The following is a 25,247-nucleotide window of genomic DNA, read 5'->3' as shown; positions in this document are numbered from 1 at the left end:
AGCAAAGGGGACTGGAAAAAACAAGTTGCTCAGATTTAAAAGGGCGCGAAAAAAAACCTCCGCAAAATTAAGGGGCGCTGACTTGATAAGGAGGGGGAGCGGCGAGGAGAAGCACTCAAGATGAAACAATTAAGAAGGAACAATCAAGAAGAGACACTCAAGAAGGAACAATCAAGAAGGAACAAACCAGCGCGTGACACCGCTCTCGTCACACTCCTCTCATCACACCGCTCCCGTCGCGCCGCTTTCACTTGGTCTTCTTGTCTGCCCGCTCGCCCTCCTCCAGCTCGGCCACGCGCGTCAAGATGTCCTCCGTCTTCCCACTGGAGACGAAGTGAATAAACATTTTTGCCATCAAGACGAACCAGTAGACGTTCATCAGCAGAATAACCAGCAGCAGGAACGTGAGCCACACGCAGGCTTCGTACCCAATCAGGGGGTTAAACACGTCCAAGTTCCTGTGGATGGGCAGGATGCACCTCTTGGCGAAGATGTATAGCCGCAGGAACCCCCAGCTGGAGAAGAGGATGCAGAAGGAGCTCACCGTCACGGCTTTGTGTCTCGTGTCCACGAAGACGCGGCACCTGCGGGGGGGGAGCGGTGTACGGCGGTGTTATGCAGGGTGAGCGGTGTACGGCGGTGTTATGCAGGGTGAGCGGTGTTAATCGGGGTGAAGCGGCACAGTGCTACGCACCGCACCGCTACGCAGCGCCACGCCGACGGCTAGGCGGCGGGCTTTTGCTCATTCCCTACGCGGAGGAGAACACCTCGCAGATGTCGTGGCAGAGCATGATGATGGAGCCAACTCGCAGGAAGTTCTGGCCGTAGGAAAAGTAAACCAGGATGACTGCGCACAGGTGCTGCAGGAAATTTTCATAAAAATCGGGCAGCTTCTCGGCCATAAGCAGGGAGTACACGGACGTGAGCAGGTACCCCCCGTTGAGGAAGTAATACAGGTGGATGAGGCTGGAGGTCTTCTGGTTGGGGTAGCCTGGGGGGAAAAAAAAAAACACATACATATATATATATATACATACATACATACATACATACACACACACACACACACAGACACACACACATACATGCATATATATAACATCATTTTGGTGCCCCCTCCGGGGACACGCCGCTGCTCATACCTGCAAAGTAGTCGCTGAGCTTGCCCTGGCCCCCCATTTCGTGGGGGAAGAACGTCTGGCAGCTCAGCGCGACCAAGCCCAGCGCGCTGATGAGGGTGAAGTAAAACAGGTTGAAGAACATCAGGTTGAACCTGGCCACCTTGATCTTGCGTATGCGTTCGCTCCATTTTCTGGGGGGGGGAAGAAGTGGGAAGTTGGTGGTAAATTGAATTGGAGGCGATCATGTGATGTGCTCCCTCGTCACGTTCGTTAGTGATCACACGAAGTGCTCCCTCGTCACGTTCGTTAGTGATCACACGAAGTGCTCCCTCGTCACGTTCGTTAGTGACCACGCGAAGTGCACCCTCGCCGCGCCCACTCGCCGCGCGTCACTGGCAGGTGGGGGCCTACTTGCGGGGGATCCAGCGCTCGCCCAGCGGCTGCGAAACCCTGTGCATCAGCCACTTGGCGCCCAGGGTCAGGCAGCCGCTCACGAGGAAGAAGACAAAGTAACACGGCCGGGGTACTATGTACTTCTCTCGGTAAAATATCTGCATGTCCCTTCTGATGACCTTAAAACAAAAATGGGAGTAAACTCTCCTGAGGGCACCCTTCACCCAGGGAACCAGGGTCCCATTTTGCAGCTTGCTTCGCACGTCGCGTAGGGGCCATATTTGCTGAAGGGTGAAGAGGATGACTACGACCAGCAGGAACTTGAAGACGGTGTCCAGTTTCATCCTCAGTGTGGGTGGTGCGCAGGGAGCAGCTCAGGTAGTGGTGCAGTACCGCTCAGTGTATCTGCGCTCCTCGGGGGGGACAGACTCACCAAAGCATTTGCACGCACGTGGCCCTCCGACAAAGGTGCTCAATCTAGTTGCTCCTACGCAGAGGCAAACTGCTACCGGGGGAGGGGCGCTCACTCTGCACACATTCGCAATGGTCCACTCGGTCCACTCAAATGAGACTAAGACGGGAAGTGCAAGAAAGACTCACCCCTCCCCTAGGTGATCTCCGCAGGCACACCAATTATAGGGAAAAAAAAAAAGAAAAACCCACACATGCGCACGGTTAACTGCTCAGCCAAAAGATGCTACTGAAGGACCTCCCCCCGGTAAAACACATGACCGTGATTTTGACCGTGACTGTGATGGTGACCGTGAAATGGACGCGTAGGCACGCACAAGGTGGCGCATGGGAGGGTTAACGAAGGGCCGCTTCACAACAGGCGAGGGGTACAAACTGGTGCATTTCTGCGTGCAAAGGTTTGCATGTCCCTATGAGCGCATCGTCGATTGTGCAAAGTGGTACGTATGTGCGTATGGGCCATGATGGGGAAAAAAAGGAAAGGAAAAAAAAGGGAAGGAAAAAAAAAAGGAAGAAAAGGAAGGAAAGAAAGAAAAGGAAGAAAAGGAAGGAAAGAAAGAAAAGGAAGAAAAGAAAAGGCTTATAAGAAAGGTGCCACGGGTAGCCCTTTCAAAGGTGGAGTTTTTTTTTTTTTTTTTTTTACCCACAGCTAACCCCGCGGGAGAGGCATACCGTTCTGTTTTGTTAACACCGATGGGGGGAGGAAAAAAAAAAAAAAAAAAAAAGCAAAAAAAAAATGAAGAAAAACAGCAAAAAACAGGTGGCACAGGTGGCACACCCGACTGATGCTCGTTAGTCAAAATGAAGCAAAGTCGATCGGCTCATACATCCGCACAGTCCTGCGGTGGCGTATGGGCCGGGCCAATTCTCCCCAAGTGCCGCAACAAACCGGGATGAACATTCGAGGGCTCCCACTCAACGTGCACAGGAAAGCGGCTTCGTATATTTCCCCCCTTTGGAAGTTAATGTGAAGAAAGAGCTCCTAGGGGGGAGGAGAGGTGCCCCTTATAAGATGACACACATGTGGGAACAAAATTAGGGGAGCCAAATGGACACCCTACTGCATTCGCCATGCGTGCATCACCTCGTGCGGATCACCCCGTGTGCAATCTCCTGTGGAGAGGCCAACTTTATGGCGTACCACTTGCTCCGCCACGCGGAAGAGAAGAAGAAGCGTTTTTTACCTGAACGGGTCAGGCGAATTGTGAAGAAGTTTCTTCCACCCATAGCTGTCGTTACATGTTTGTTGTCCAAAGGGAGAAGCGGCCGTTAGCAGATAGAAGAGTTGCTTCACCGGCAAGCAGCTCACTCAGCTTTACCCTTCCCGTGTGAATTGCCTCGTCTTCATATTCCCCCAAAAGGGTCGCATAAATTGAGATGACCAATACAGGGAAGCATTCCACATGGGTAATCATTTTTTTTTTTTTTTTTTTTAAATAATTATACACACAAGAGGGGGCATCGCCTTATGTGTTGCTCTGCTCAACTGCGACGCTGTCCACCCCGAGGGGACCAACCCACTCTCCGTTTGTAAATAACTTCCCACCCCCCCAATGAATTTATTAAAATGGGACAGGTGCGTACGTACATTTGAAGCGTATTTACAAAGCAATTTTTTGGCAACTTTAAAGGCCCCGTTTTGGGGTACGCACATGGGGGTGGAAAAATGGGCAGCTACACATTTGGAGATAACACGCCCCTGTTAAGCGGCACGTTTGCCGCTTTCGCCTCTTTGCCGATTTGCTGTTTACTGCTTACTGCTTTACTGCTTTACTTTTTTTTGCGCGGAATGACGCGCCTGCCCTCGCTCCGCAGCGTTCACGGGGACCACAATTGTGCCATTTAAAAAAATAACACTTCGCAACAGGGGGAGTGGGGGGAAAAAACAAAGGCGTAGTAAACTACCCCGTGAATGTTGCTGCAAAGGGGAGAGGCAATCCACTGGGGCCACCGCGTACACACAGTTTGTGTGTAACTGTGGCAGTTCTCACGCGGGGGGGAAATGAAGGAAAGGGGCGCCACAACATGGTGAAGGGGTGCCACAAAATGGTGAAGGGCATCATCAACTGGCCAACTGCGAAATGCACAAACGTGTGTGCAACTAGCGATTGCTTTATGGCCCTCTCCCAAAAGGTGTGCGGTCCAAATTGTAAAAAAAAAAAAAAAAAAAAAATTCCTCTTTGTTAATATTCCTTTCCCGCCTTGTACTATGCCACCCAGAATGAACAGCCCCGCGCCGCGCTATGGGGGGAGGGTTGCTCCCTCGCACACCCGTGTGCAACAACCCTGGGGGCACTTCCCTTCAGATCAACAGGCATAGCATGACCACCCCGAACGGGCTTGCATTTTTTAAGCACGCGCATTCGCACAGTGCGGGGGGCAGCCCCCCTACACTTAACTGTACGCATGTGTATGTGTGCCCACCCTGCGCGTGTGCGTTTAGCTCTTCAGGGGGAGACTGCTTGGGGGTCGAGCTTCGTCCCCTGTAGCGAGCTTCTTCACTTTCATATACAACGTCTGCTGCGGTTGGTGACCAGGTGAGAGCCGCAGCGATGCATCACGTGGTGGCGGCGCCATAGGGCGAGGAAGCAGCAGCGGCAGTAGCGGCAGTAGCGGCAGTAGCGGCAGTAGCGGCAGTAGCGGCAGTAGCGGCAGTAGCGGCAGTAGCGACAGTAGCGGCAGTAGCGGCAGTAGCTGCATCCAGCGCAATCGCCGCAATCAGCGCAATTGCCGCAGTTGTCGCCGTCAGAGTTGCTCGTGTGTGCAAACTGCTCGGCTCTTCCTTTTCACTCGCTTTTTTTTTTTTTTCTCTCTCTCTTTCTATCTCTCTCTCTCCCTGTGCATTCTTCTACGCCCATGTTGGCACCGCTGAGGGGCAGCCCCAGGCGGGCTTTTCCCGCTTGCACGAAGAGCCTCTCACATGTGAGCCCGCATCAGGGGGCACAGCCTCACAGGCATATATAAACGTACAGTATAAATCACATAGGTGCTACACCCCTATAGGTCATAAACCAGGTGCACGTTGCGCCGTGGCTGCTGGGGCGCTCTCTCCTTCCTAGCGCTGGCCGCTCAGCTGCGAAGCGAAAAAGCGCCGTGGGGGGCAAACTGAAAGGGGCGTATTTTTCACCCGCGCGAGCAGCATAGCGCTCTTGGGAGGCACACTTGGCCCATCGTCACCACAGGTACCACTACATGCAAGGCGCCCAAAATACACGCCGCGCGGAGAGTGGGCACATTTCTTGCATCCCTATTTGGATCATTCTGCGCGTTATTTTTTGCCCTCATATTTGACCCATTTTTTGCCCCATTTTTTTACCCTACTTTTTATACCCTACTTTTTATACTCTATTTTTTATACCCCATTTTTTACCCATTTTTTTTACCCTTTTTTTTTACCCTTTTTTTACCCCTTTTTTAGCCCTTTTCTCCACCCCGTTGTACACGTCGACGCGGCGCTGGTGCACATCTTCACCCGTTTGTTGATGCGCGCGTGTGGCCCGGCAGACTGCTCTACACAGCGCAGCGCAGCGGAGGTGACCGCGCGAGCTCGCGAGCGCGTGACCACGTGAGTGCATCAGCACGTCAGCGGCTCCCCGCGTGCGCACTTGCGTGATTGATCGCCCGCTTCGCGTAGCCAAGCAGTGCCGCGTTGCGCCGCTCCTCTGTTGTGACGCTACCCAGCTGTACCACTCCTCCGCTTCACCGCTCCCCCGCTCCGCCTTCAAAATGAAAGACAGCGCGAAAAACGAATACGGGACGTTCCCCATCACGATCAACGAGGGGCAGTCGGACCAGGTGGGGGAGAAGAAGCTGCTGAGCGGAGGGATCTACCAGGGGCTGCTGGAGCGAGCCAAGCTGCTGGCACTCTTCCTGACCTGGTACGCCCTAAACATACTCTATAACGTAGATAACAAGATCGCCCTTAACATGACCAAGCTCCCCTGGTTCATCAGCTCGGTGCAGTTATTCACTGGGTGGGTATTCATCCTCATGTACTGGCTCACGGGTTATAAGAAGATTCCCAGGATATATACGTTTGATTTGTTTTTAAAGAACATAGGCATTCAGAGCTTCTGCCATATAATGGTTCACTTCGGTGCAGTGGTCTCCATGTCATCCACCACGGTGTCCTTCACTCACGTGGTGAAGGCATGTGAGCCCGTTTTTACAGCCCTACTGTCTATCCTCATACTAAAGCAGTACATGAAGGTAAATAAATATTTAACTTTGCTAATCATCGTGGGAGGAGTCATCTGTGCATCAGTGAAGGAGATTCATTTTACGTGGCTGTCCTTCTGGTGTGCCACCATTTCCAATTTGGGTTCTTCCATGAGGTCTATTTTTGCGAAGAAGATGATGACACAGAAGTCTTTAATTGGAGAGAATCTAAACGCTTCAAATATTTATGCCCTAATTACCATCTGCTCAGCTCTGATGTCCCTCCCCTTGGTTGCCATTTTCGAGGGAAAGGCCTCCTATAACTTCGTTGCCAATTACCAGACGGGCACAATGAATGACCACACCTACAGAGAGATAATCACCAAGATTTTGCTTAGCGGCGTTTGGTACTATCTTAATAACGAAGTGGCTTTCATGTGCCTAGAGAAAGTGAATCAAGTCACCCACGCGGTGGCCAACTCCATCAAGCGAGTCGTCATCATCGTCTCCTCCATCATCATTTTCCAGACGCAGATCACCCTGCTCGGCGCCCTGGGCTCCGCCGTCGCCATCACGGGCGCCTTCCTCTACTCCGTCATTTGAGCAGAGCGGCGAGGAGGAGTAGCGGTAGCGGGACGTCTGCGAGACGACGCAGGCCCGCGAACCGACCGTGCCTCACCGCGTGTGTGTACCTGCCCACATGAAGATCCTTTTTTTTGGCTGCTCAGAAGTGGCATTTTATGACCATTTTTTTCTAGCAAATTTATGACCACTTTTTTGCTAACCATTTTATGCCCTGTTTTTACTACCTATTTTTACCCCTTTGTATGACCCTTTTTTACTAGCTATTTTTACCCCTTCAATTTGTCTCTTGGCCTGCGCCCCAGGAGGGTGCGCGTGCGTGCCACCATTATCGTGAGCAGTATTATTCTTCTATTCGCATTTTCACTATTGCTATTATTTTTTCTTTTTTTTTTCCCTTTTTTGAGCCCCGCCGCCCCTCCGTGTGCCGCGCGGGCACCTGCACACACAACCCATTTGTAGACTCCACACAGAAGACGCGACATGCCAAGGCGTCCACTCAACCATCCACCCCACTTTGCTGCTATCCTTCCCACTTGCTTTTTCCTTTTCTAACTCGTTGCCCGACCGCGCATGGGTAATTAATGCCAAACGGGCCACTGCTCAGCTGTATGCGGAGGGAGGGGCGTCCCCCGAATTGCAGCAATGCAGTAACGGTGTTCTAGCCTTGGCGAGTCCTTCCACGTAAGGTCCTTCCTTTTCCCCACCTGTAGAATTCCCACTAGGGGATCTAACGACCATACGGTTGGCACGTCCGAAAAGGTGTGCCCTCTGGAAGGGTGAAGGGATGGATCTCCGTTGGGAAATTTCGCACACCCGTTCGCGCGCCTCCCGCGGTTTGGCACTCTCCAGAGGGGGGAAAAAAAAAAAAAAAAAAAAAAAAAAAAAAAAAAAAAAAAAAACATATATATACATATATATATACATACATAGCTTCTCCCCATGTAGACACGCCTCTTAAAAGACGCGCTTTTTTTTTTTTTTTTTTTTCGCGATGGGGTGAACCTCCCGCGCGTGACGCCGCGCAGCCGAGAATCACTCTCCCACGAGCGCATGTACGCACACCGATGAGTGGAAAGCAGCGGACACGCCCACGCTAAGTTGCTGGTTCATCGGTCGTTTGGTCCGTCCCCCTGCCTATCTCGCTTTGGCGCTCCCTCTTTGGCGCTCCCTCTTTGCCTCCCCCTCTGCACACCATGTACAGGAACAAATTCCAGCCGAACATCTTGTCCCTCCTGCTGAGCGCGGGGTAAGCGGACGCAGCGGAGTGCGGCGGGAGTGCAGCGGTTTGAGGGAGCCAATCCGTTTGAGGCACCGCTCCCCCCACCAGCACAACTGCATATGCCGCCTGACCGCTGCCCGCGCAGCTCGAAGCCGCTGGACCTGTGGAAGACGAAGACGAAGAAGGGGTGCGTTAGGAAAGTGCTGGACGACACCATCAAGCTGAGTGCCATTGAAATTGTCTCCGAAAATACGTCAGACTCTTACATCTACACCGCCCCCGAGAAGTTCTCCTCCCTTGGCATCAGCCTGCCCTTCATCGTGCTCATCGTGAAGAACGTGAGCAGTGCCAGCGAAGCGGCGTTCCCACGATAGCGGTGCTACCGGCGGAGCGGCGTTACCAGGATAGCGGCGTTACCAGGATAGCGGCGTTACCAGTGTAGTGCCGCCAGCATGGCGACTGACCCCACGTTGCGCTTTGCTAAGCCGGCCGCTCCTTCACCTCAGACGGATACCCATTTTGACTTCCTTCCTCCCCCCCCTCAGATGAACAAATATTTTTCCTTCCGCATAAGCATAATGGACGACAAGCGGTGCAGGCGGACCTTCCGCATTTCGAATTTCCAGGTGAGCCGAATGGCGGCATGGTTGATTGCACAGGAGCAGCGGCACGGTCCATTGCACACGAGCAGCGGCATGGTCCACTTCACATACACACCCGCATGCTCTCCTACACACCCGCTAACCCCCCCCACAACTGCGTACCCCCCAGACGGTGACGAGGCTCTCCAACAAGTGGTGCACCATGCCGATGATCCTGAACGAGGGCTGGAACATCATTCAAATAAATCTGCAGGAGTACACGCAGAAGGCCTTCCGAACGAAGTACCAGGAGACCATCGAGATGCAAATAAACGCCAGCATAAGAATCAGGTGCATCTACTTTTGCGACAGGCTATACAGTAACGACGAGCTGAAGGACGAGTATAAAATCTTTTGCAAAAAGAAGGAGAAGGTTAAGTACATTCCTCCGCAGAGCTTAAACAAGCCAATGAAGAAAATGACCATCAAAAGTGCCGTCACCGGGGGAGCCGTCTCCAAGGCATGGGGGACCCCTCCGACTGACGTGGAGCACAAGGAGACAACGGGGGGAGCTTTAACAAACGAGCATTCAAAACAACCGGATGGGGAAGCCACCGGGCAGGAGAACCCCCCAAGTGTAGACATGGCCGAGGGGATAGAGTTATATGAGGAGAGCGCCGACGACCCCTTCTTCGGCGACAAAATCGACGGGGAGGGCACCTCCCTGGCGCAGCTCATCGGGGGCGACGAGGCGCCCAGCGGGGCGGCCAGCGGAGCGGCAAGCGAAGCGGCAAAGGAGGCGGTAAATGAAGCTGCCAACGAAGCCGCTGACCAAACCGCCGCCGAAATCGCCGAAACCGCGGACGCCGCGGAGGCCGAGCAGCTGGCGCACATCAAGACGCTGGAGATGGACGTGACCAACGTGCTCTACGAGGACGTCAACTACGAGACCTACGACAATGATGACATCTGACGTGCAGGCGGAGCGGCGGCACCCCCAGTCGAAAAAAAGAAAAAAAAAGAAAAAAAACGAAAAAAAAACGAAAAAAAAAGGAAAAAAAAAGAAAAAAAAAAGGAAAAAAAAAGGAAAAAAAAAGAAAAAAAAAACGAAAAAAAAACGAAAAAAAAAGGAAAAAAAAAGAAAAAAAAAAGGAAAAAAAAAACGAAAAAAAGCGAGGAAGGGAGCCGCCATACGAGCAGCCGCTCACCGAACGAACGACTCAACAAACGTTTGCACAACGCCACACCGCCGCTAACTCGCTAGTACAGGTCGGCCACCATGTCGTGCAGCAAGTGCACCAGGCTGAGGGCGCGCAGCGAGCACAGGCCCGCCCCATTGTAGGGAAAAAGCGAATACGAAATGAAGGGGGACCGGGTGTACATGCGCTGGATGTCCCCGCCGCGGAACGTCTGCACGTGGAGGACCCTGCGGTTGGCCTCCCCCGTGACCACCAAGCTGAGCTTCAGCGCGTGGTCAATGGTGAAACAGACCTCCAGGGAGAGCAAGTCCACCACGGGCAGCAGCATCTCGTTAAGCGTCTCCAACACGCCCCTCTGGAGTAGCCCCCTCACAGCATACACATGAACAGAGGACGTACGGTGGAGGGAACAAGGGTCCCTCCTTTCTCTGCGGAAATTTTTTTCTATTTTTAATTTTACAAAGAATAGGTTCTTCCCAAAGAGTGTAGCATGGACGAGTATGGGTCTCTCGATTAGCAATTTGGAGACGAACACCAACGCCTTCTTCACAGTCTCTGTACTCTTCTTCACCTTCTCTTGGTATAAAAAAAGCAACTCCTCAATTTTACCTTGCCGTTCATGTAACTTTCTCAAATAATTGACGTGTTTTTTTTTTTTTAAAATGTCTAGGCAAATTTGCGTGGCAATGTTTTTCCATTTGGTGGGGAAAAAGGAGTTCCCCTTGTCGGCGCAGTCCGCGGGGAATGATTGGTTAAGCGGCTGCCTCGATTGGTCAAGCGGTTGCCCCCTCAGCCCCGAGTGGTTACCCCTAAATTTATGCGTGCACAAATTCGGGGGGATGTTCTCCTGCTGATCGACGTACACCATTTCGCTGGAGAGAAAAATGTCCATCGCCTTGTCTATGAGGCCAACTAGGTTTTCCCCCTTCTGCTCCGCCAGCGAGAGGGCATTCACTCGGAGTGCCTTCAATTTGATGAGCAGCGTGGAGGTGTCTCTACACGGGTTGAACAGGGGACACCCTCGTAGACACTCGCTCACCACACCCACTTGACCACTCGGCTGCTGGTACTCCTGGATGATAGAAAACAGGTACTCCCTGTTTTTTATGCGCGTCTTCTTGCGATAGCACATGGCCTGTGGCATGGGGATCCTCGTGAATTCGCAGATGCTCATGTTTCGCTCCTCCAGCAGGAAGCGCGTCTCCAGCTGGACGTTGTAGACCAGCTTGCACTGCGCGAACAGCTCCAGTTGGCTCTCGGAGAAGAGGAGTCGCAGACCACGCCGCGCGTCCTGGGCAGCCTCGGCAGGATGGCGAGGCTGGACAGGCTGAACAGCTTTTCCAGGCCGCTCTGCCCGCTCAACCTGCTTAGCCTTCCTCCCCTTGGCCATCAGCCTCAGGAGGAAGTTCCCGCTCTGCTTGGCGTTGCCCCCCGTTCCGCCTGTCTTATTCCCTACCGTTTTGCTTCCCACTCCCACCGCTTTACTCCCCACCACTTTACCTCCCGTTCCCACCGCTTTGCCTCCTACTCCCCCCTGCCAGGCGAACAACGCGTTGACGATCTCCACCGCGGGGTCCTCGAACGACAGGCAGAGGTAGTTCTGGAAGCGGAAAAACAGGTTGAGCAAATGGCACAGCTGGAAGACCTTCAAATGCACGTAGCAGGGGCTGAGGCTCAGGTGGGACCGGAACAAATTCAAGTAGGCCGTCAGATAAACGTCCTCCCTCGTGTTGCACAGCCGGTCAGTCACCTTCACCATGGAGTGGAAGGTCCCCTCGAGGATGAATTTCACGCAAACGAAGCTTTCCCTAAGGTTGTAATTGGAGAGGCAATCATACCTGTTAATGCAAAGCACCTCCAAAATGGTGCACACCCTTTTGCATAGGTGCGTCACATGGGGGGGGACGACAGGAAAGAAGAACCTCTCTGCGATCTTCTCTACGCTCCTTAACATGGGACCCAAAATACCCATCAACAGTAAGTGGAAAAAGGGCACATAGATCAGATGCTCCGCACTGAAGGGGAAGATCCTATTTTCTGAGAGACCCTCCCTGTTGTTCTTCACCTCACTTAGAGACAGATGATCAAAGAGACCTCTTATAACCACTTGAAAGATTTCTGGGAAATTTATTTTGCCAAACAGCCTGCACAACTCTCTGAACACGTGTACCATGTCTATTTCGATGAGGATGTCTTTTTGGCTAGCTGGCGGTGGTTCCTTCGGCATTTGATTTTGCCCACTGGGGGGAGCTACCACTTCGGGGTGTTCACCAGGACTTCCCCCCAAGTGGGTACGCTGAACGGGAGTCACTCCGATGTGCATGTCAATCGGCAGATTCAGGGGGGGGGCCTTCTCCGGAACTTTTCCCTTCATGAAGGTTGCGAATTCTTTGTCTAGGGGGTCGTTCGCCTCCTCGATGAAGCGGCTGCGCGGGGGGGGGCTCCTCGAGGGACGATTGGGCGCAGCCCCACTCAGCGACGTGCCAGTGAGTGCATCCCGGTTGGTCGCCCCCTTGGGGGGTCCCACTAGGGGGGAGGACTCCACGGCGAGTGGCGCGCCCTCCACTGCTCCGCGTTCTGGCGCTCCACATTCTGCCGCCCCGCATTCTGCCGCTTCGCAATCTGCCGCCTTCCACGTCGCTCCCCCGGGACGGCATCTTGCCAGGGAATCCACCAGCCGCACGAACGAATTCGCGTTTCCCATGTCGGCCAGGCTGCGCGCGAAGCCTGCGAGCACTTCGTTCTTCAGGAAGAGCATCCTGATGAGGAGGAAGAAAATGGAGGTGTCCTCCCTGAACAGGGCCTCCACGTGCAGGCAGTTCTTCGCCTCCTCCACGCCCAGCTTGATGAGGAAGATGGTGAAGATGGTTCGCACGCGCTCGTCGCGCAGGTCCTGGTACAGGTCGAAGATGAAGGCGCACAGCACGCGCGTGCTGCCCCGGTAGAAGCTGCGTTTCTCCAGCGATTTGCGTAGCGGTTTCTGTGGCGATTTACGCGCCGGTTTATGTGGCGACTCCCCCAACTGCTGGTCCTGCTGGTGCTGCTCGTCCTGCTGACCGCCGCCGCCACTGCCGCCCCCCCCGTACTTGGCGTTCTTGCTGTTGTGTATCAGGCAGAGCAGCACGAGGTAGACGGGCTGCTGCTGGACGATGTACACGAACCGCTGCAGCTTGTCCCTGTTGCAGTCCAGGACGTGCGTGTGCTGGGAGAACATGATGGAGGGGCGCTCCTCGCCCAGCATCACCACGTTCGAGAGGACGTAGTGTTGGTAACTGAGGAGCAGCTCGTTGTATTTCCTCTCCTGCGAACGCAAGTTCAGGAGAAACTCCATGTGTTTTGCATACATGTCAATTAGGTCTCTCTCGAAAGAACGGATGTACTGGATGCTGTTCGTGTACCTCTCCTTCTTTAGAAGCAGCTGAATGGCTTCCCAGTTTAGGAGATGCGGCATGATGTGCATTTCTTTGATGAGGTTCTTCACTTCTTCTTCGCGGTAGGGGGCGCTACACACGAGGTCGTCTTCGAACTGCGCCCTCCTGAGGACTCTCCTCCTTACCAACTGTACTTCGTCCGCGAGTTGCTCATTAAAAGGGGGGTTAAGCGGCCCGTCTGGCATCCCCCACTCAGCCGCCCCATCGTTATGGTAATCCCCACCCCGCTTGACCTCCTCATAGGTGACCCAACTTTTGATCACCTTCCTGGGCTGCTTCAAATGCGTCACGTTGGTCGCCCCGATGCCCAGGTGGCCGTTTCCCGCGTACCCCCAGGCGAACAAATCGTGGTTGCCTTCCAGCTGCACGAACGACGCGTTCTTAAATGAGTACGCTGCTTCTACGCTTCTATCTCTGACGAAATACGGGATCAGTTTGGGTCTCCCCCGTATGGTTATCTCCTTAACATCGTGCAGAATCTGCATGTGCGTGTTGTCTCCTAACCCGAAGAGCTTACCATCATACGTGTGGAAGAGCACGTGCCTGTCCTTCCCACCGACGATGTGCTTTACGTTGCTCACTTGGGCATACAGCGTTGGGGCTTCGGAAGCCACTTCGTTTTTTATAAGCTCCCCCCACGTGTAGACGAACCCGTCCATGGAGAGCACCATGCTGTAGGTCGCTCCGGCGACGACCTCCTTGATGTAGACGCTCGGGTCGAAGGGCACCTTCCTGGGCGAGCTCACCATGTAGCTGCCGATGCTGCCGATGCTGCTACCGCCGATGCCGATGCCGCTACTACTGCCGATGCCCCCACCGGTGAGGCCCAACTTCCCACCGTTCGCACTGCCACACACGTAGAGCTCATTCGAATCGGTGAGGAACAAGCTGTGGCTGTTCCCCAGGGAGCACCTGTGCACCTTGCTCGTCAGGTTGATTCTTCTAGGCAAGAGAATCGCCCCCTGTGTGTAGTCCGCCCCGAGCCCCACCTTCCCACTTTCCGCATTACCCCAGGTGTATAGCTCTCCCCGCTCTAGGCTAGATTCACTGCTCAGGTAAACCTCTTGGGAGTCACCTCTCGGGAGGTCCTCATCAAACGAGTCATTCACAATACACGCGCTGTGGTCATGTCCCGCATACACGTCGATCACTCTGCTGAGCGATTTCAAGTGCACCGGCTCGTAGCAATCTTTGGTAACCCCAATGCCTAGTTGGCTTCTGTCGTTCTTCCCCCACCCGTAGAGCAGCCCCCTTTCGCTCAGCGCCAAGGAGTAATTATACCCGCACGCGATCTTCACAATTTTATGCACACACACGTTAATGGGAATGGGAGTGGGGAACCTCCTCCCTAAGTTGTGCTCTCCATTTGCCAACTCTCCATTTTTATTAACTCCTGATGTGTAAATCTTCCCATTTTGCAACAGAAACAAAGTGAAGTGTTCGCTCCCGTCAATCGTTTTCACCCCCGAGTTTATGATTAGCCCCCCCTTTGAGAGTGCTCCCTCTGGGGGGTTATCCCCGTAGAGATTTGCTCCTTCCTCCCACTGGGGCTGCTCATTCCATCCGTTGTCTCCACCGCTGAAGGGGGGGGACTCCTTGTCTAGCCTGTAGAACGTCCTGAGGGCGTCTTTGATGAGGACCTTCCCCCGCAGCTCTTTGACGTACCTGGCTGGGAAGTCAAAGCGGTGCGGTAAATCGCCGCGATGTGGTTGGTTGCTCCCCTTTTCCCCCCCCCCAATGAGGTGACTCACCACATCTGCGTTGCTCTCTGCAGAGTCGGACTCCCCCCCGTGGATGCCCCTCACCACTACGTTGGACGGGCCACTCCCCCCAGAGGCGATCACCCTGGTGGAATCGCCCAACACGATGAGGTCCCCCACGAGAGTCACCCCAAAGGCCATGTACACAGATGCATGCACAGACAGGCATTTATAATTCGTGTTAACCTTCTTGGGGACCTTACAGATGTACGTAGAGGACCCCCTCCTTACCTTAGTAAAGACCCCCCACAGGAATACATCCCCCTTTGTACTGAGCGCTACCGAATTGAAGGGGCCAAAACTTAGCATGAAGATCCTTCGCGAGCAACAAATGCATTCTACCCTCTTCGGACTCAACACATCATTGTCATCCCCATGGCCCAGTTTAAAATATTTGCCATTCCCCCATGTATACACGTTACCTTCTGCGTCTATGCACCCTGAGTGGGACTTCCCAGAACAGACGTAAATGATTCGCTTCCTCTTTTGGAACCGCTTCACCATCTGTGGTTTGTTATAGCTTTGGATGTTCCCCAGTCCTAGGCGTCCGTTGGCCCCATACCCCCAGCTGTACATATCCCCTCGTAGCGTGCACGCCATACTGTGCTTTCCCCCCGCGGAGCAGTGAATAACAATACCTCTGTTGAGTTCCTCCCCGTGGAGGGGGGGGCTCTTCCCAAAGGGCCCGCTCCCCAGTGGACCTCCCAAACGGTCAGCCACACTCGTTTCACTTCTTCCCCCCAGGGAGATGCAAACCGGCTCGTACACATTCGCGTTGGTCCCATTCCCCACGCAGCCGAAGGCGTTGCTCCCCCAGCCGTAGAGGACCCCCTTCGTGCAAATCGCCAACGTGTGCATGTCCCCGCAGGAGATAAACTTGATCTTCGTGCGCTCCGGAAATTTCACCTTCATCGGCACGGGGGTGAACCAGTCCGCCTTCTCCTCCGCCATCTCATCCGCCTTCTCCCCCGCGGAGTCCTCCTCACTGGAAATCTTGTCAACGTCAAAGTGGAGCAGGCCACGGTTAGCGGCATTAGCGGCACTACCTCCATCGCTTCCACCATCGCCGCTTCCGCCACCACCACCGCTGACTTCGCTAACCGAGGGAGGGGACTCCCTGCGCCCGCGCCCCACCCCAAACGCGGCCAGCAACGTGCGGTCCACCCTGCCGTCAAGCTTCCCCAGCAGCTTCTCCCTCCCCCCCGCGGGCGAGTCTGCACGGTTGGAGGGGAAAACCCTCTTTTTCCTAAACCCCAGCAACCCATTGTTGCCCCTCCCGAAGGAGTACACGGAGCACCCCACATCGAATGCGTTCCTCTTAGCTAAAACGAACGTACAGTAATAGGTGCAGCACACGGAGGTTACAAACAGGTCCTCAAAAAAAGGAACGGGGGTGGGCACTTTGCACTCCCTTGTGTTGATTCCCACCCCCAGCTGGTTGCTCGCGTTCCCTCCCCAGCAAAACGCCGTCGGCTTGTTCTTGTGGTACCCCACGCATGCGAAATGGTCTAGCCCGGAACTCACCTTCGGCGCGAAGCTGAAGATGTACTGCTCGGCTTCGCCTTCCTCCGTCTGTCCGTTCATCTTTGCGGGGGGGGGGGGGGCGGTCAATCGAGTGGTCACTTAAGCGGTCGCTAAAAGGGCTGACTGGCAACCCAGAGTGTCCCTTCTTGGGGGACTTCCTCCTTTGGCCCAGTTCGCTCTTCTGCGTGGCCCGGCACGTGGTTCTTCACCCCTTTGTCTAGTCCTCCAAACTTTTCTTCGTTGTCAACGCGAAGGGAAAAAAAAAAAAAAAAAAAAAAAAATACAAATGTGCACACATAAGTCTATGCATACCTTCACGCAAGTTGGCCCATTTGCCTATTTTTCTCCTTTTCGGGCAGCGCGCAGGCCCCTCCCCCCTGCGCGGGGAGAACGCGCCGATTTTTTCTCCCCGCGGGTTTTCCGTTCGCGCCAAGTTGGCAACCTGCGCTGCAAAGAAGAAAAAAAAAAAAAAAAAAAAAAGAAGAAAAAGAAAAGGCACTTGCCCGTTTTATGCATACATGTACATCCCTGCGCACCCCGCCAGAGGGTACCTCCAAGGAAAAAAAAAAAAAAAAGAAACGCTTCCATGCGCGAGCATACTAAGCAGTGCTCCTCAAACAGCTTCCCCTCCCCCGCCGCATTATTCACATCCCCCTGCTTTAAAAAAAAAAAGGCAATTCCGCTATCATCGCGGAAGAGAGTTCCCCCCCAGCAGATACTATGTTTTTCTGTTGTGGGGAGGGGGTAGATAATTCCTCCAGGGCCAGCCCACCGTCTCCTTTCCCCCCTCCTTTTCGTGCGCTTCGGAGCAAAGATGCCGAGCAAAGCAGGGAGGGTCAGGATGCCCCCCGACAACAGACTCCCCGTTTCGGCCTCTCTCAAAACGTCGGACATTTGGAAAAACTCAGTTGGGTATGATCCCTATGCGTCCGTCGAGGAGATAAACAAAAGGGAGCTAAAAAAAAAGGAAGCCACGAACGAAGAAATCAATGAGAAGGCGAAGAGTCTGTTCAGCTTGGCCAGACTGACTGGCACTGCTTCCGCCACCATCCCCGGGGCGTGCTCCCTGTGCAACCACATCGGCCACCTGCCCTACCAGTGTAGAAATTTGATAAGCCTGGAGAAGCTGAACTTCCAGAGAGACATAAAGGAGGAGGCGGAGGACGACCTGAAGGAGCGCCGCAACCTCGGCATCGTCAGCGATAGCGGTGGTAGCAGCGGAAGCAGTAGTGATGACTGCAGCAGTAGTGATGGCGGTAGCAGTAGTGATAGCGGGAGCAGTAGTGGCGGGCGAGGCAGCCGGGACTCGGCCAGAGAGCGGAGGAGGAAGGAGAAGCACAAGAGGAGGAGGCGCAAGCGAGAGGGGCGGTCCCGCAAAGAGGAGAGGCGGTCTCACAAAGGGGAGAGACGACGCCACAAAGAGAAGAGGCGGTCCCGCAAAGAGGAGAGACAACCCCGCAAGCACGCCAAACGGACGGGGAGGGACAAATCGGAGCGCCGTCGCCACAGCAGCAGGGATCGCGACAAATCAAACGTGAAAAAGGAGAAGAGGAAAAGGAGGACGAGCGAGACGGACGAGGAAGGTGGGCGGGCAAAGCGGCACAGGGGGAGGAGCTCATCAAGTTAGTGATCATTTGCGGGGAAGCAACAAGGGGGTCATTGTGGAGGGGTGAGCAGAAGAGCGCAGCCACCGGCCGGAAGGACACATGTAACCGCGCGCAGAGGGAACAAGAAAAGGAAAAAAGGAGAAACGAAGGAACGAAGAAAACGAAAGTGCTGCAGCCCAATTTTGTAGAGACCTACCAGGGGTGAGTCGAAAGGGTGATGTTCCCTCCTTTGAATCTCTTCCCCCCCCACACAAGCACCTCTCATTTGTCTGTAATGTTCAAGCCGACTGGGAAAACTTCGAAGGACACACGCAGTGAACGCAGCGTCCATCTGGGGACTTCCCCCCCACTCGGCAACTGACAAGTCGTTTTCGCGACGTGTACGTATGTATGTTTTGTCCCCTTTAAATTTAATTAACTTTTTTGTGTTAAGTGTGCCGCTACATGTGTGCAGCTGCTTTGGGTGTGCCGCAACTCGTGTGCCATTTTTTTTTACGGGGGGACGGAAGGATGTGGGTGGCCTTTCTCCACCCCCAACGATGCCCCCATCCTGCTTTTTATTTCTCATCAAACTGCTAAACTGTGAAGTAATTAATTTTTTTTCCCTTTTGATGGGAAGAACGTGGCAAAAAGGAGTGGGGATGAGCAGTACCTTTCTGATGGAGTCACCAGAACGGACTTTTGCGACGCATCGTAGGTAACGTCTTCACCTGTCTGTCACTTCTTCGCTTATCTGCCACTTCTCCACCCTTCCGCTGCGCCATTTTGCGGATGGCTAGAAAAGGCAACCCCCGTTTTGCCTTGCCTGGTCAGGTAAAAAAAAAAAAAAAAAAAAAAATCCCCAAATGTGCATAATTGTGTCAGCCAAATGTGCACAATTGTATCAGCCAAATGTGCACAACGTATAATGCCGCGTTGGAAAGAGCATACACCGGGGTGGTAAAAGAGTCCTTTTCTCTTTGCATTTTTCTTTCAACTGAGATACGAAGCAGGTCCTATCCTATCCTATCCTATCCTATCAAAGGATGACGGCGTTGATTGGTTATGCATTCCCCGTTTTGCTCGTTTCCTCCATGTAGCGTCACTTGCCCCTGGGAGGGGCCAAAACAAAACGCGGCAACGTTCTGCAGAGTTCGTACACTTGTTGGTGCCATGCTTCTTTCGCGAAGGTGAAGTGAAGAGCGGCCTCGGGGGCAGGAAATGCAAAATACCAATACGTTTGCACCGCACCGAGGGGAGGTAGCGGTCCTCAAGGTAAAAAAAAAAAAAAAAAAAAATGACTGCCCTAACCGGCGCGCGACGGAGAGGAAGATGTGCCATACAGGTATGCCCCTGCGAGAGCAAAAAATATATGCCACCAGCTACCATTCGTTCTTTAGTGAAAGTGGGAGAAAAAAGAGAAACGTAAAAGAAAGATAACCCTATGTGGGATGACATGAGGAGAGGGAGTACCTGTTGGAACTGCTTTATCTCATGCCACTGGGGGATTAGCTCACCTGTATGGTCATTCGTACGGAGGTGTTTTTTGCTTTTTTTTTTTTTTTTTATTTTTTTTTTATTTTATTATTATTTTTTTTTTTTTTCCTATCCGCTTTCCCGCAGCTGCCTGGGAAGACGATTTTCGCACCGAGCATCGGACGTGTGGTTAGCACGCCCAGATTCTCTGCAAGTGATTGTTTTTAAGCGGTGAGCATGCGGAGGTACCTCCAAACTGCTCACCGCTGCTAGCAGAAGAGAGGGAGAGTCCCACCCAAGGGAAGGGAAGAAAACCACGCCCTTAGGACGAGGACCTCCCAAACAGTTGCTAACCCCCCCCTATGTAGACCTGCCCAAGGATGAGTGACTACTACGAGCGCTACAGAAGGGAGAGGAACAACAGCATCGCCAGTAGCAGCAAGCGGAAGAGAAGCGACAGTCGGTATGATAACCATGAAAGGAAGAAGGAGCACCACGAGGAGGGCTCCTACAAAAGGGCCAGGCCGCTGGAGGACGACGACGAGGAGGAAGCGAGCTTTGGCAGGGATATGCAGCGCTATAGGGAGCGCCTGCGGGAGCAGTGGGGCGACCGGGTGCGGCGCGAGAGGGATCGAGACAAGGAGCGTGAGAAATATTACGAAAGAGGACACGAACGGGGTTACGAACGGGGATACGATCGAGGTTACGAGCGGGAGTGGGACCATGAGCGGGACCGGGAGCGGGAGCGCCCCAAGAAACCCAAGAGGAAGGAACACCACTCCCACAGCAGCGACGAAGAAGACGAACACTCGGACGGCAGGAGTGACAGAGGCAGGCACCGAGTGAGCGGCGCGAGGCACCCAGGAGACGCCTCCGAAAGGAGGGTGCAGCGCGAGAGGGAAAGATACGAAGCGAAGGAGAGTCGCGGGGAAAGGAGGCGGCCAAGGAAACGCAGCACCAGTGATGACAGGAGCGACGAGGGAAGTAGTGACAGAAGGAAGGAACGGGGAGACCCCCGCTGGAAGCAATCCTCGGAGAGGAGCACTTTTGAGGAAAGGCACCCTAAGGAGAAGAAGAAAAAGAAAAAAAAAAGAGACTCCTCTTCAGACGGGGGAAGCAGCACCGGGAGGGATTCGCCCAAGGGGAGGGAAAGTGATAAAAGGGAAAGGGGAAGCAATAGGGGAGACAAAAATGGAGAAGCGGCCGTCCCTGCCGCGACCGCTACCGCTACCACTACCGCTGCGGCTGACTCCGTAGAAGGGGGGGCGAAGCCAGACGGCGAAAACGAGAGCAAGCTCTCCAGGCTGGAGCGACTCAAGCGGTTCGCGGAGAGGATCAAAAAGACGGGCAGTGATGAGACGAGCCCTAAGGCCGGTGTGAAGAGCACCAAGTTTACGCTTAGCACGCCGGCCAGCAGCGCCGGAAGGAAGTTCGCCCTGGACGTGTTTGCGGGAGGCATGGGGGGGGAAGAAGAAGAAGAAGAGGAGGAGGAGGAGGAGGAGAAGAAGAAGAAGGAGAAGTTGAAGTGGAAGATGAATGGGAAGGCGAATGGGAAGGCGAATGGGAAGGCGAATGGGAAGGCGAATGGGAAGGCGAATGGGAAGGTGACGGGCAAGACGACGGGGAAGGCGAATGGAAAGACGAAGAAGGATGGTGCCACCCGTCGAGGCTCGCATTCCAATTCGCCCATCAGGAGAAACGGCGGAGAGGAGCCCGCAGAGGAAGCTCCCCCTGAGCAATCCCCCGCGGGGGACGATAAGGAGGACCCCCTCGAGGCGTTCATGCGAAACCTGGAGCGGAACTGCCCGGGGGAAGAGGGCGAGGCGGTGGGCCCCAACCAGACCATAACGCTGGAGGAGATTTACAGCTACGACGCGAACCGGCACCGGTTCGAGGGGGCCAAGCAGCGGGGGGGCTCTCCCCCCGGCGCGGCCGACCCCTCGGGGGAGGTCGATAAAGCGGCGCCCCAGGCGGATGGGAAGTCTCCTCAAACGGGTGGGCAGCCTCCCCAAACGGATGGGCAGCCACCCCAGAGCGGCGAGGAGTACCACCGACTGTTCGTGCAAGCGCTGAGGAGGAAGGCCGCGGAGGAGAGAGAGGAGGAAGGCCACGAAGAAGGCGATCGAAGCAGCGGGCGAAGCAGCGCGCAGAGCAGCGGGCACCTGAGCGAGGACAGCGAGTACAACGCGGAGACGAACGCACTCAAGAAGACGAACAAGAAGCTGCTGCAGGTGAACCGAGACCAAGTGGAGTACCTGCCGATAAAGAAAAACATCTACGTGCAGGTGAGCGAGATAACGAATATGAAGGAGAGTGACGTGGACCTCTTTAGGAAGAACAACGGAAATATAATCGTGAGGGGGAAGAACTGCCCCCGACCAGTACAGTACTTCTATCAGTGCGGACTGCCTTCAAAAATTCTGCCCATTTTGGAGAGGAAGCAATTTAAGAAAATGTTTGGCATTCAGATGCAGACGATCCCCGCGCTGATGTGTGGGAGGGATGTAATCGCCATTGCCGAAACGGGGAGCGGGAAGACCCTATCCTATTTGTTCCCACTCATTAGACACGTCCTTCACCAGCCACCCCTCCGAAATAATGATGGCCCAATCGCCATCATCCTCACGCCAACTAGGGAATTAAGCAAACAAGTGAAGAGCGAAGCGAGGCCCTACTGTCAAGCGGTGAATCTCAGAATCTTGGCCGTCTATGGAGGTTCAAATATAGGTACACAACTGAACACATTAAAGAGAGGAGTAGAAATATTGGTTGGTACCCCAGGACGTATAATCGACATACTAACGATCAGCAATTGCAAGGTGACGAACCTCAATAGAGTCTCCTTCGTCGTTTTGGATGAAGCAGATCGGTTACTAGATCTAGGCTTTGAGTCCCAAATACATAACATCCTTAATAACTGCAGGAAGGATAAGCAGACGGCCATGATTTCGGCCACCTTCCCCAATTACATTCAAAACCTAGCCAAGAAGTTGCTTTACAAGCCCATAGAAATCATTGTGGGGGAGAAAGGCAAAACGAATAATAATATTTACCAATTTGTGGAAGTCCTAGAGGGGGGGAAAAAGATCTATAGACTTCTGAAGCTCCTTGGAGAGTGGTCCTCCTACGGATTGATCCTCATTTTTGTGAACAGGCAGTTGGAAGCGGACCTCCTATACCTAGAACTGTTCAAATACGATTACAAAACGTTGGTTTTGCATGGAGGGCAGGATCAAGCCGATAGGGAATTCACTCTGCAAACTTTTAAAGAGGGGAAGAACAAGATACTCATTGCCACCTCGGTCATGGCTAGAGGAATCGACATAAAGGACATCATCGTCGTGATTAACTATGAGTGTCCAGATCATCTGGAAGATTACATTCATCGTGTTGGAAGGACGGGAAGATCAAACAAAATTGGGTATGCGTATACGTTTGTCTCCCCTGAGGAACACGCAAAAGCGTATGACATCTACAGCCTCATTAAGAATAACATTTATTATATGAACAAGACGATTGACATGCCGAGGGAGCTGGAGGAACTCGTTCGCGAATTCACCCAGAGCAGCAACTACGCGGAGGTTAGGAAGAAGGGCTACAAGGGCAAGGGGTTCAAGTTCACTCCGAATGAGAAGTCCCGCCTGCAGATGGATAAGGCAAACGCGAAGAGGGAGCTCGGCTTGGTGCGCGACCCGGAGGGGGGCGACGCCTCCGGGGGGGAAGCAGAGGGAGCGGCGGGAGCGTCAGAGGGAGCGGGAGCGGCGGCAGTGGGAGCGGGAGCAGCGGCAGCGGGAGCGGGAGCAGCGGCAGTGGGAGCGACAGCGGGAGCGGGAGCGGGAGCAGCGGCAGTGGGAGCGACAGCGGCAGCGGGGGAAGGTTCGGTGATGGGGGCTGGCGCGCCGCCCAAGCAGGGGCAACCGAAGCAGGGGCAACCGAAGCAGGGGCATCCACAACAGCGGCAACAACAGGGGCAACAACCGAGGCAACAACAGAGACCCCCGCAGAGACACCCGCAACCGTGGCAGCCGCCGCCCCCCCCCGGGGAGCCCAACCCGCAAAACGAAATCAAACGAATCGAACTCGAAATACAGAGGATCAAAATGAATGACACCATGGACCTCTCCCTAAAGGCGAAGCAGATAAACGAGCTCATGAAGACATACAACTTCGTGGCGCACCAGCAGAAGAGCCTCAAAAAAAGTGCAGACGCTGCCCAGGAAGCTGATATTGAGAAAATGGCCGAGCAGGAGGCCACCAAGGCGACCGAGCATATAAAGGATGAAGCGGAAAGGCAGCAACTCTTTAACAAAGTTAAGCAGGAGGTGAAGAAAAAACTAATGGATAGCAAACTGCAGAGCAACTCTAGAACAGAAAACATCCATCGGAATATGCTTCTTAACTCGATGAGGACTCGGAACATGAAGAAGTACTCTCCTTACATTCCTAACACGTATATTACGGAGGACAACTGCATTTTACAGGAATTCTATATTAATGACTATCCGCAGCATGTGCGTCTGAAGATATGCAACCGGGAGGTGCTCTCGCGCGTTGCGGAAATGTCTGGCTCGAGGTGCCAGATTAAGGGCCAGTACTCCAACCCCACGCAGCCAAACAAGACCACCTTCCTGCTCGACGCCAAGCCGCTGCACATCGAAATATCTGCGTCCAACTACAACCAGGTGCAGATTGCCCACAACGAGTTCACGTCCCTCATCAGCCAGCTGCTGCAGAACAGCGGCATGAAGGGCCACCGCAAGGGGGGATGAGAAGTTGTGCAGGAAAATCCCAACAGGGGTACCACAAACGCTGCGATCGCTTGGTAGCCGCTTCGGTTGCGTTTCTCCACCTATTTGGCTACTCAGCTACGTGGCTACTCAGTTACGTGGCTACTCTGCTGCGTGGCTACTCTGCTGCGTGGCTACTCTGCTGCGTGGCTACTCTGCTGCGTGGCTACTCTGCTGCGTGGCTACTCTGCTGCGTGGCTACTCGGCTAATTTTTTTTTTTTTTTTTTTTTTTTTTTATCCTTAAATGGGTCAGCGTGCATGCCGCTCGCCCACATTTTTCTGTCCTTTTTCTGTCCTTTTTCTGTCCTTTTTTTGGGGGGGCGTTCTCTCCAGTCCATTTGGCACGTCCCCATTTTTAGCGTAACATTGAAAAGGTCGTCGTTGTGCCTTTTTTTCTTCGCCACCGTTTGGCAGCCGCTCAGTAGCCGCTCCTACACACATTCGTGCCTTGGGAAGGGCTTCAAAACAGGGGTGCACGCGCGAACATACATTTTAGTTGGTTTTTTTTAAAAAGCTCCACCCACGGTGGGACAAAAAAAAAAAAACGAGGGAGGACAGCCGCGGGTGGGCACTTCCACACGCACGGCGCCAACTGCATACAAATAGGCGCACACCGTTTGCAACTTGGACGGGGGAAACGACATGAACTGTTCAGAAAAAAAAAAATAATAAAATGGCTAGCTAGTTGGCTAGCTCCCGCAGGGGGGGAAATGCTCCACGTTCCGCGACATTATGGTGTGTTATGCGACGTTATGTTGCGTCTGCTTCGTTACGCTACGTTATGCTACCCTATGGTGTGCTATTTTCCTTTTCTGAGCAGTTCACGTCGCTTTTCCCGCCGAGATCCATACGGTGCGCACGGGACAAATGCGGACCGCTGAGCAGACGCGATCCTATCTTGCCAGGGACACCTTCGCCCGTGCAGTGGTCACACAGTTGCTCAAATGAGCAATAA

General features: G+C 53.7%; 6 protein-coding genes across 6 annotated transcripts, besides 13 other annotated features; 4 read left to right on the top strand and 2 right to left on the bottom strand.

The window, feature by feature from the left end:
• Window positions 1-247: 247 nt before the first annotated feature.
• On the bottom strand, window positions 248-1,858 carry PVX_097970 (hypothetical protein, conserved; the record flags this gene model as incomplete). Its single annotated transcript, XM_001613204.1, has 4 exons — window positions 248-584; window positions 754-991; window positions 1,143-1,312; window positions 1,533-1,858. The coding sequence occupies 4 exons, from the start codon at window positions 1,856-1,858 to the stop codon at window positions 248-250; spliced, it is 1,071 nt and encodes a 356-aa protein (XP_001613254.1).
• Window positions 1,692-1,714: a microsatellite.
• A 514-nt stretch (window positions 1,859-2,372) lies between the features above and the next one.
• Window positions 2,373-2,392: a microsatellite.
• Window positions 2,393-5,711: 3,319 nt separating this feature from the next.
• Window positions 5,712-6,746, top strand: PVX_097975 (triose/hexose phosphate phosphate translocator, putative; the record flags this gene model as incomplete). The annotated part of the gene is made up of 1 exon (XM_001613205.1): window positions 5,712-6,746. The coding sequence occupies one exon, from the start codon at window positions 5,712-5,714 to the stop codon at window positions 6,744-6,746; it is 1,035 nt and encodes a 344-aa protein (XP_001613255.1).
• A 1,175-nt stretch (window positions 6,747-7,921) lies between these two features.
• PVX_097980 (transcription factor IIb, putative) lies at window positions 7,922-9,501 on the top strand (the record flags this gene model as incomplete). Its single annotated transcript, XM_001613206.1, has 4 exons — window positions 7,922-7,974; window positions 8,093-8,285; window positions 8,493-8,573; window positions 8,719-9,501. The coding sequence occupies 4 exons, from the start codon at window positions 7,922-7,924 to the stop codon at window positions 9,499-9,501; spliced, it is 1,110 nt and encodes a 369-aa protein (XP_001613256.1).
• A 287-nt stretch (window positions 9,502-9,788) lies between these two features.
• PVX_097985 (guanidine nucleotide exchange factor, putative) lies at window positions 9,789-16,502 on the bottom strand (the record flags this gene model as incomplete). The annotated part of the gene is made up of 1 exon (XM_001613207.1): window positions 9,789-16,502. The coding sequence occupies one exon, from the start codon at window positions 16,500-16,502 to the stop codon at window positions 9,789-9,791; it is 6,714 nt and encodes a 2,237-aa protein (XP_001613257.1).
• Window positions 10,323-10,417: a microsatellite.
• Window positions 12,402-12,447: a microsatellite.
• Window positions 13,575-13,602: a microsatellite.
• Window positions 14,686-14,713: a microsatellite.
• Window positions 15,577-15,624: a microsatellite.
• Window positions 16,029-16,059: a microsatellite.
• Window positions 16,503-17,256: 754 nt separating the features above from the next.
• Window positions 17,257-18,559, top strand: PVX_097990 (hypothetical protein, conserved; the record flags this gene model as incomplete). Its single annotated transcript, XM_001613208.1, has 1 exon — window positions 17,257-18,559. One exon carries the CDS (start codon window positions 17,257-17,259, stop codon window positions 18,067-18,069), a length of 813 nt encoding a protein of 270 aa, XP_001613258.1. The 3' UTR covers window positions 18,070-18,559.
• A 1,325-nt stretch (window positions 18,560-19,884) lies between these two features.
• On the top strand, window positions 19,885-24,273 carry PVX_097995 (ATP-dependent RNA helicase, putative; the record flags this gene model as incomplete). The annotated part of the gene is made up of 2 exons (XM_001613209.1): window positions 19,885-23,187; window positions 23,551-24,273. 2 exons carry the CDS (start codon window positions 19,885-19,887, stop codon window positions 24,271-24,273), a joined length of 4,026 nt encoding a protein of 1,341 aa, XP_001613259.1.
• Window positions 20,861-20,895: a microsatellite.
• Window positions 20,983-21,008: a microsatellite.
• Window positions 23,118-23,213: a microsatellite.
• Window positions 24,252-24,274: a microsatellite.
• Window positions 24,275-24,903: 629 nt separating this feature from the next.
• Window positions 24,904-24,937: a microsatellite.
• The last annotated feature ends 310 nt before the right edge of the window (window positions 24,938-25,247 follow it).

Source organism: Plasmodium vivax, chromosome 10 (assembly GCF_000002415.2).
Source record: "Plasmodium vivax chromosome 10, whole genome shotgun sequence".
NCBI classification, from domain to species: Eukaryota; Apicomplexa; class Aconoidasida; order Haemosporida; family Plasmodiidae; genus Plasmodium; species Plasmodium vivax.
Note: the sequence above shows the minus strand (reverse complement) of the source record. Positions and strands in the feature narration are given on the sequence as shown.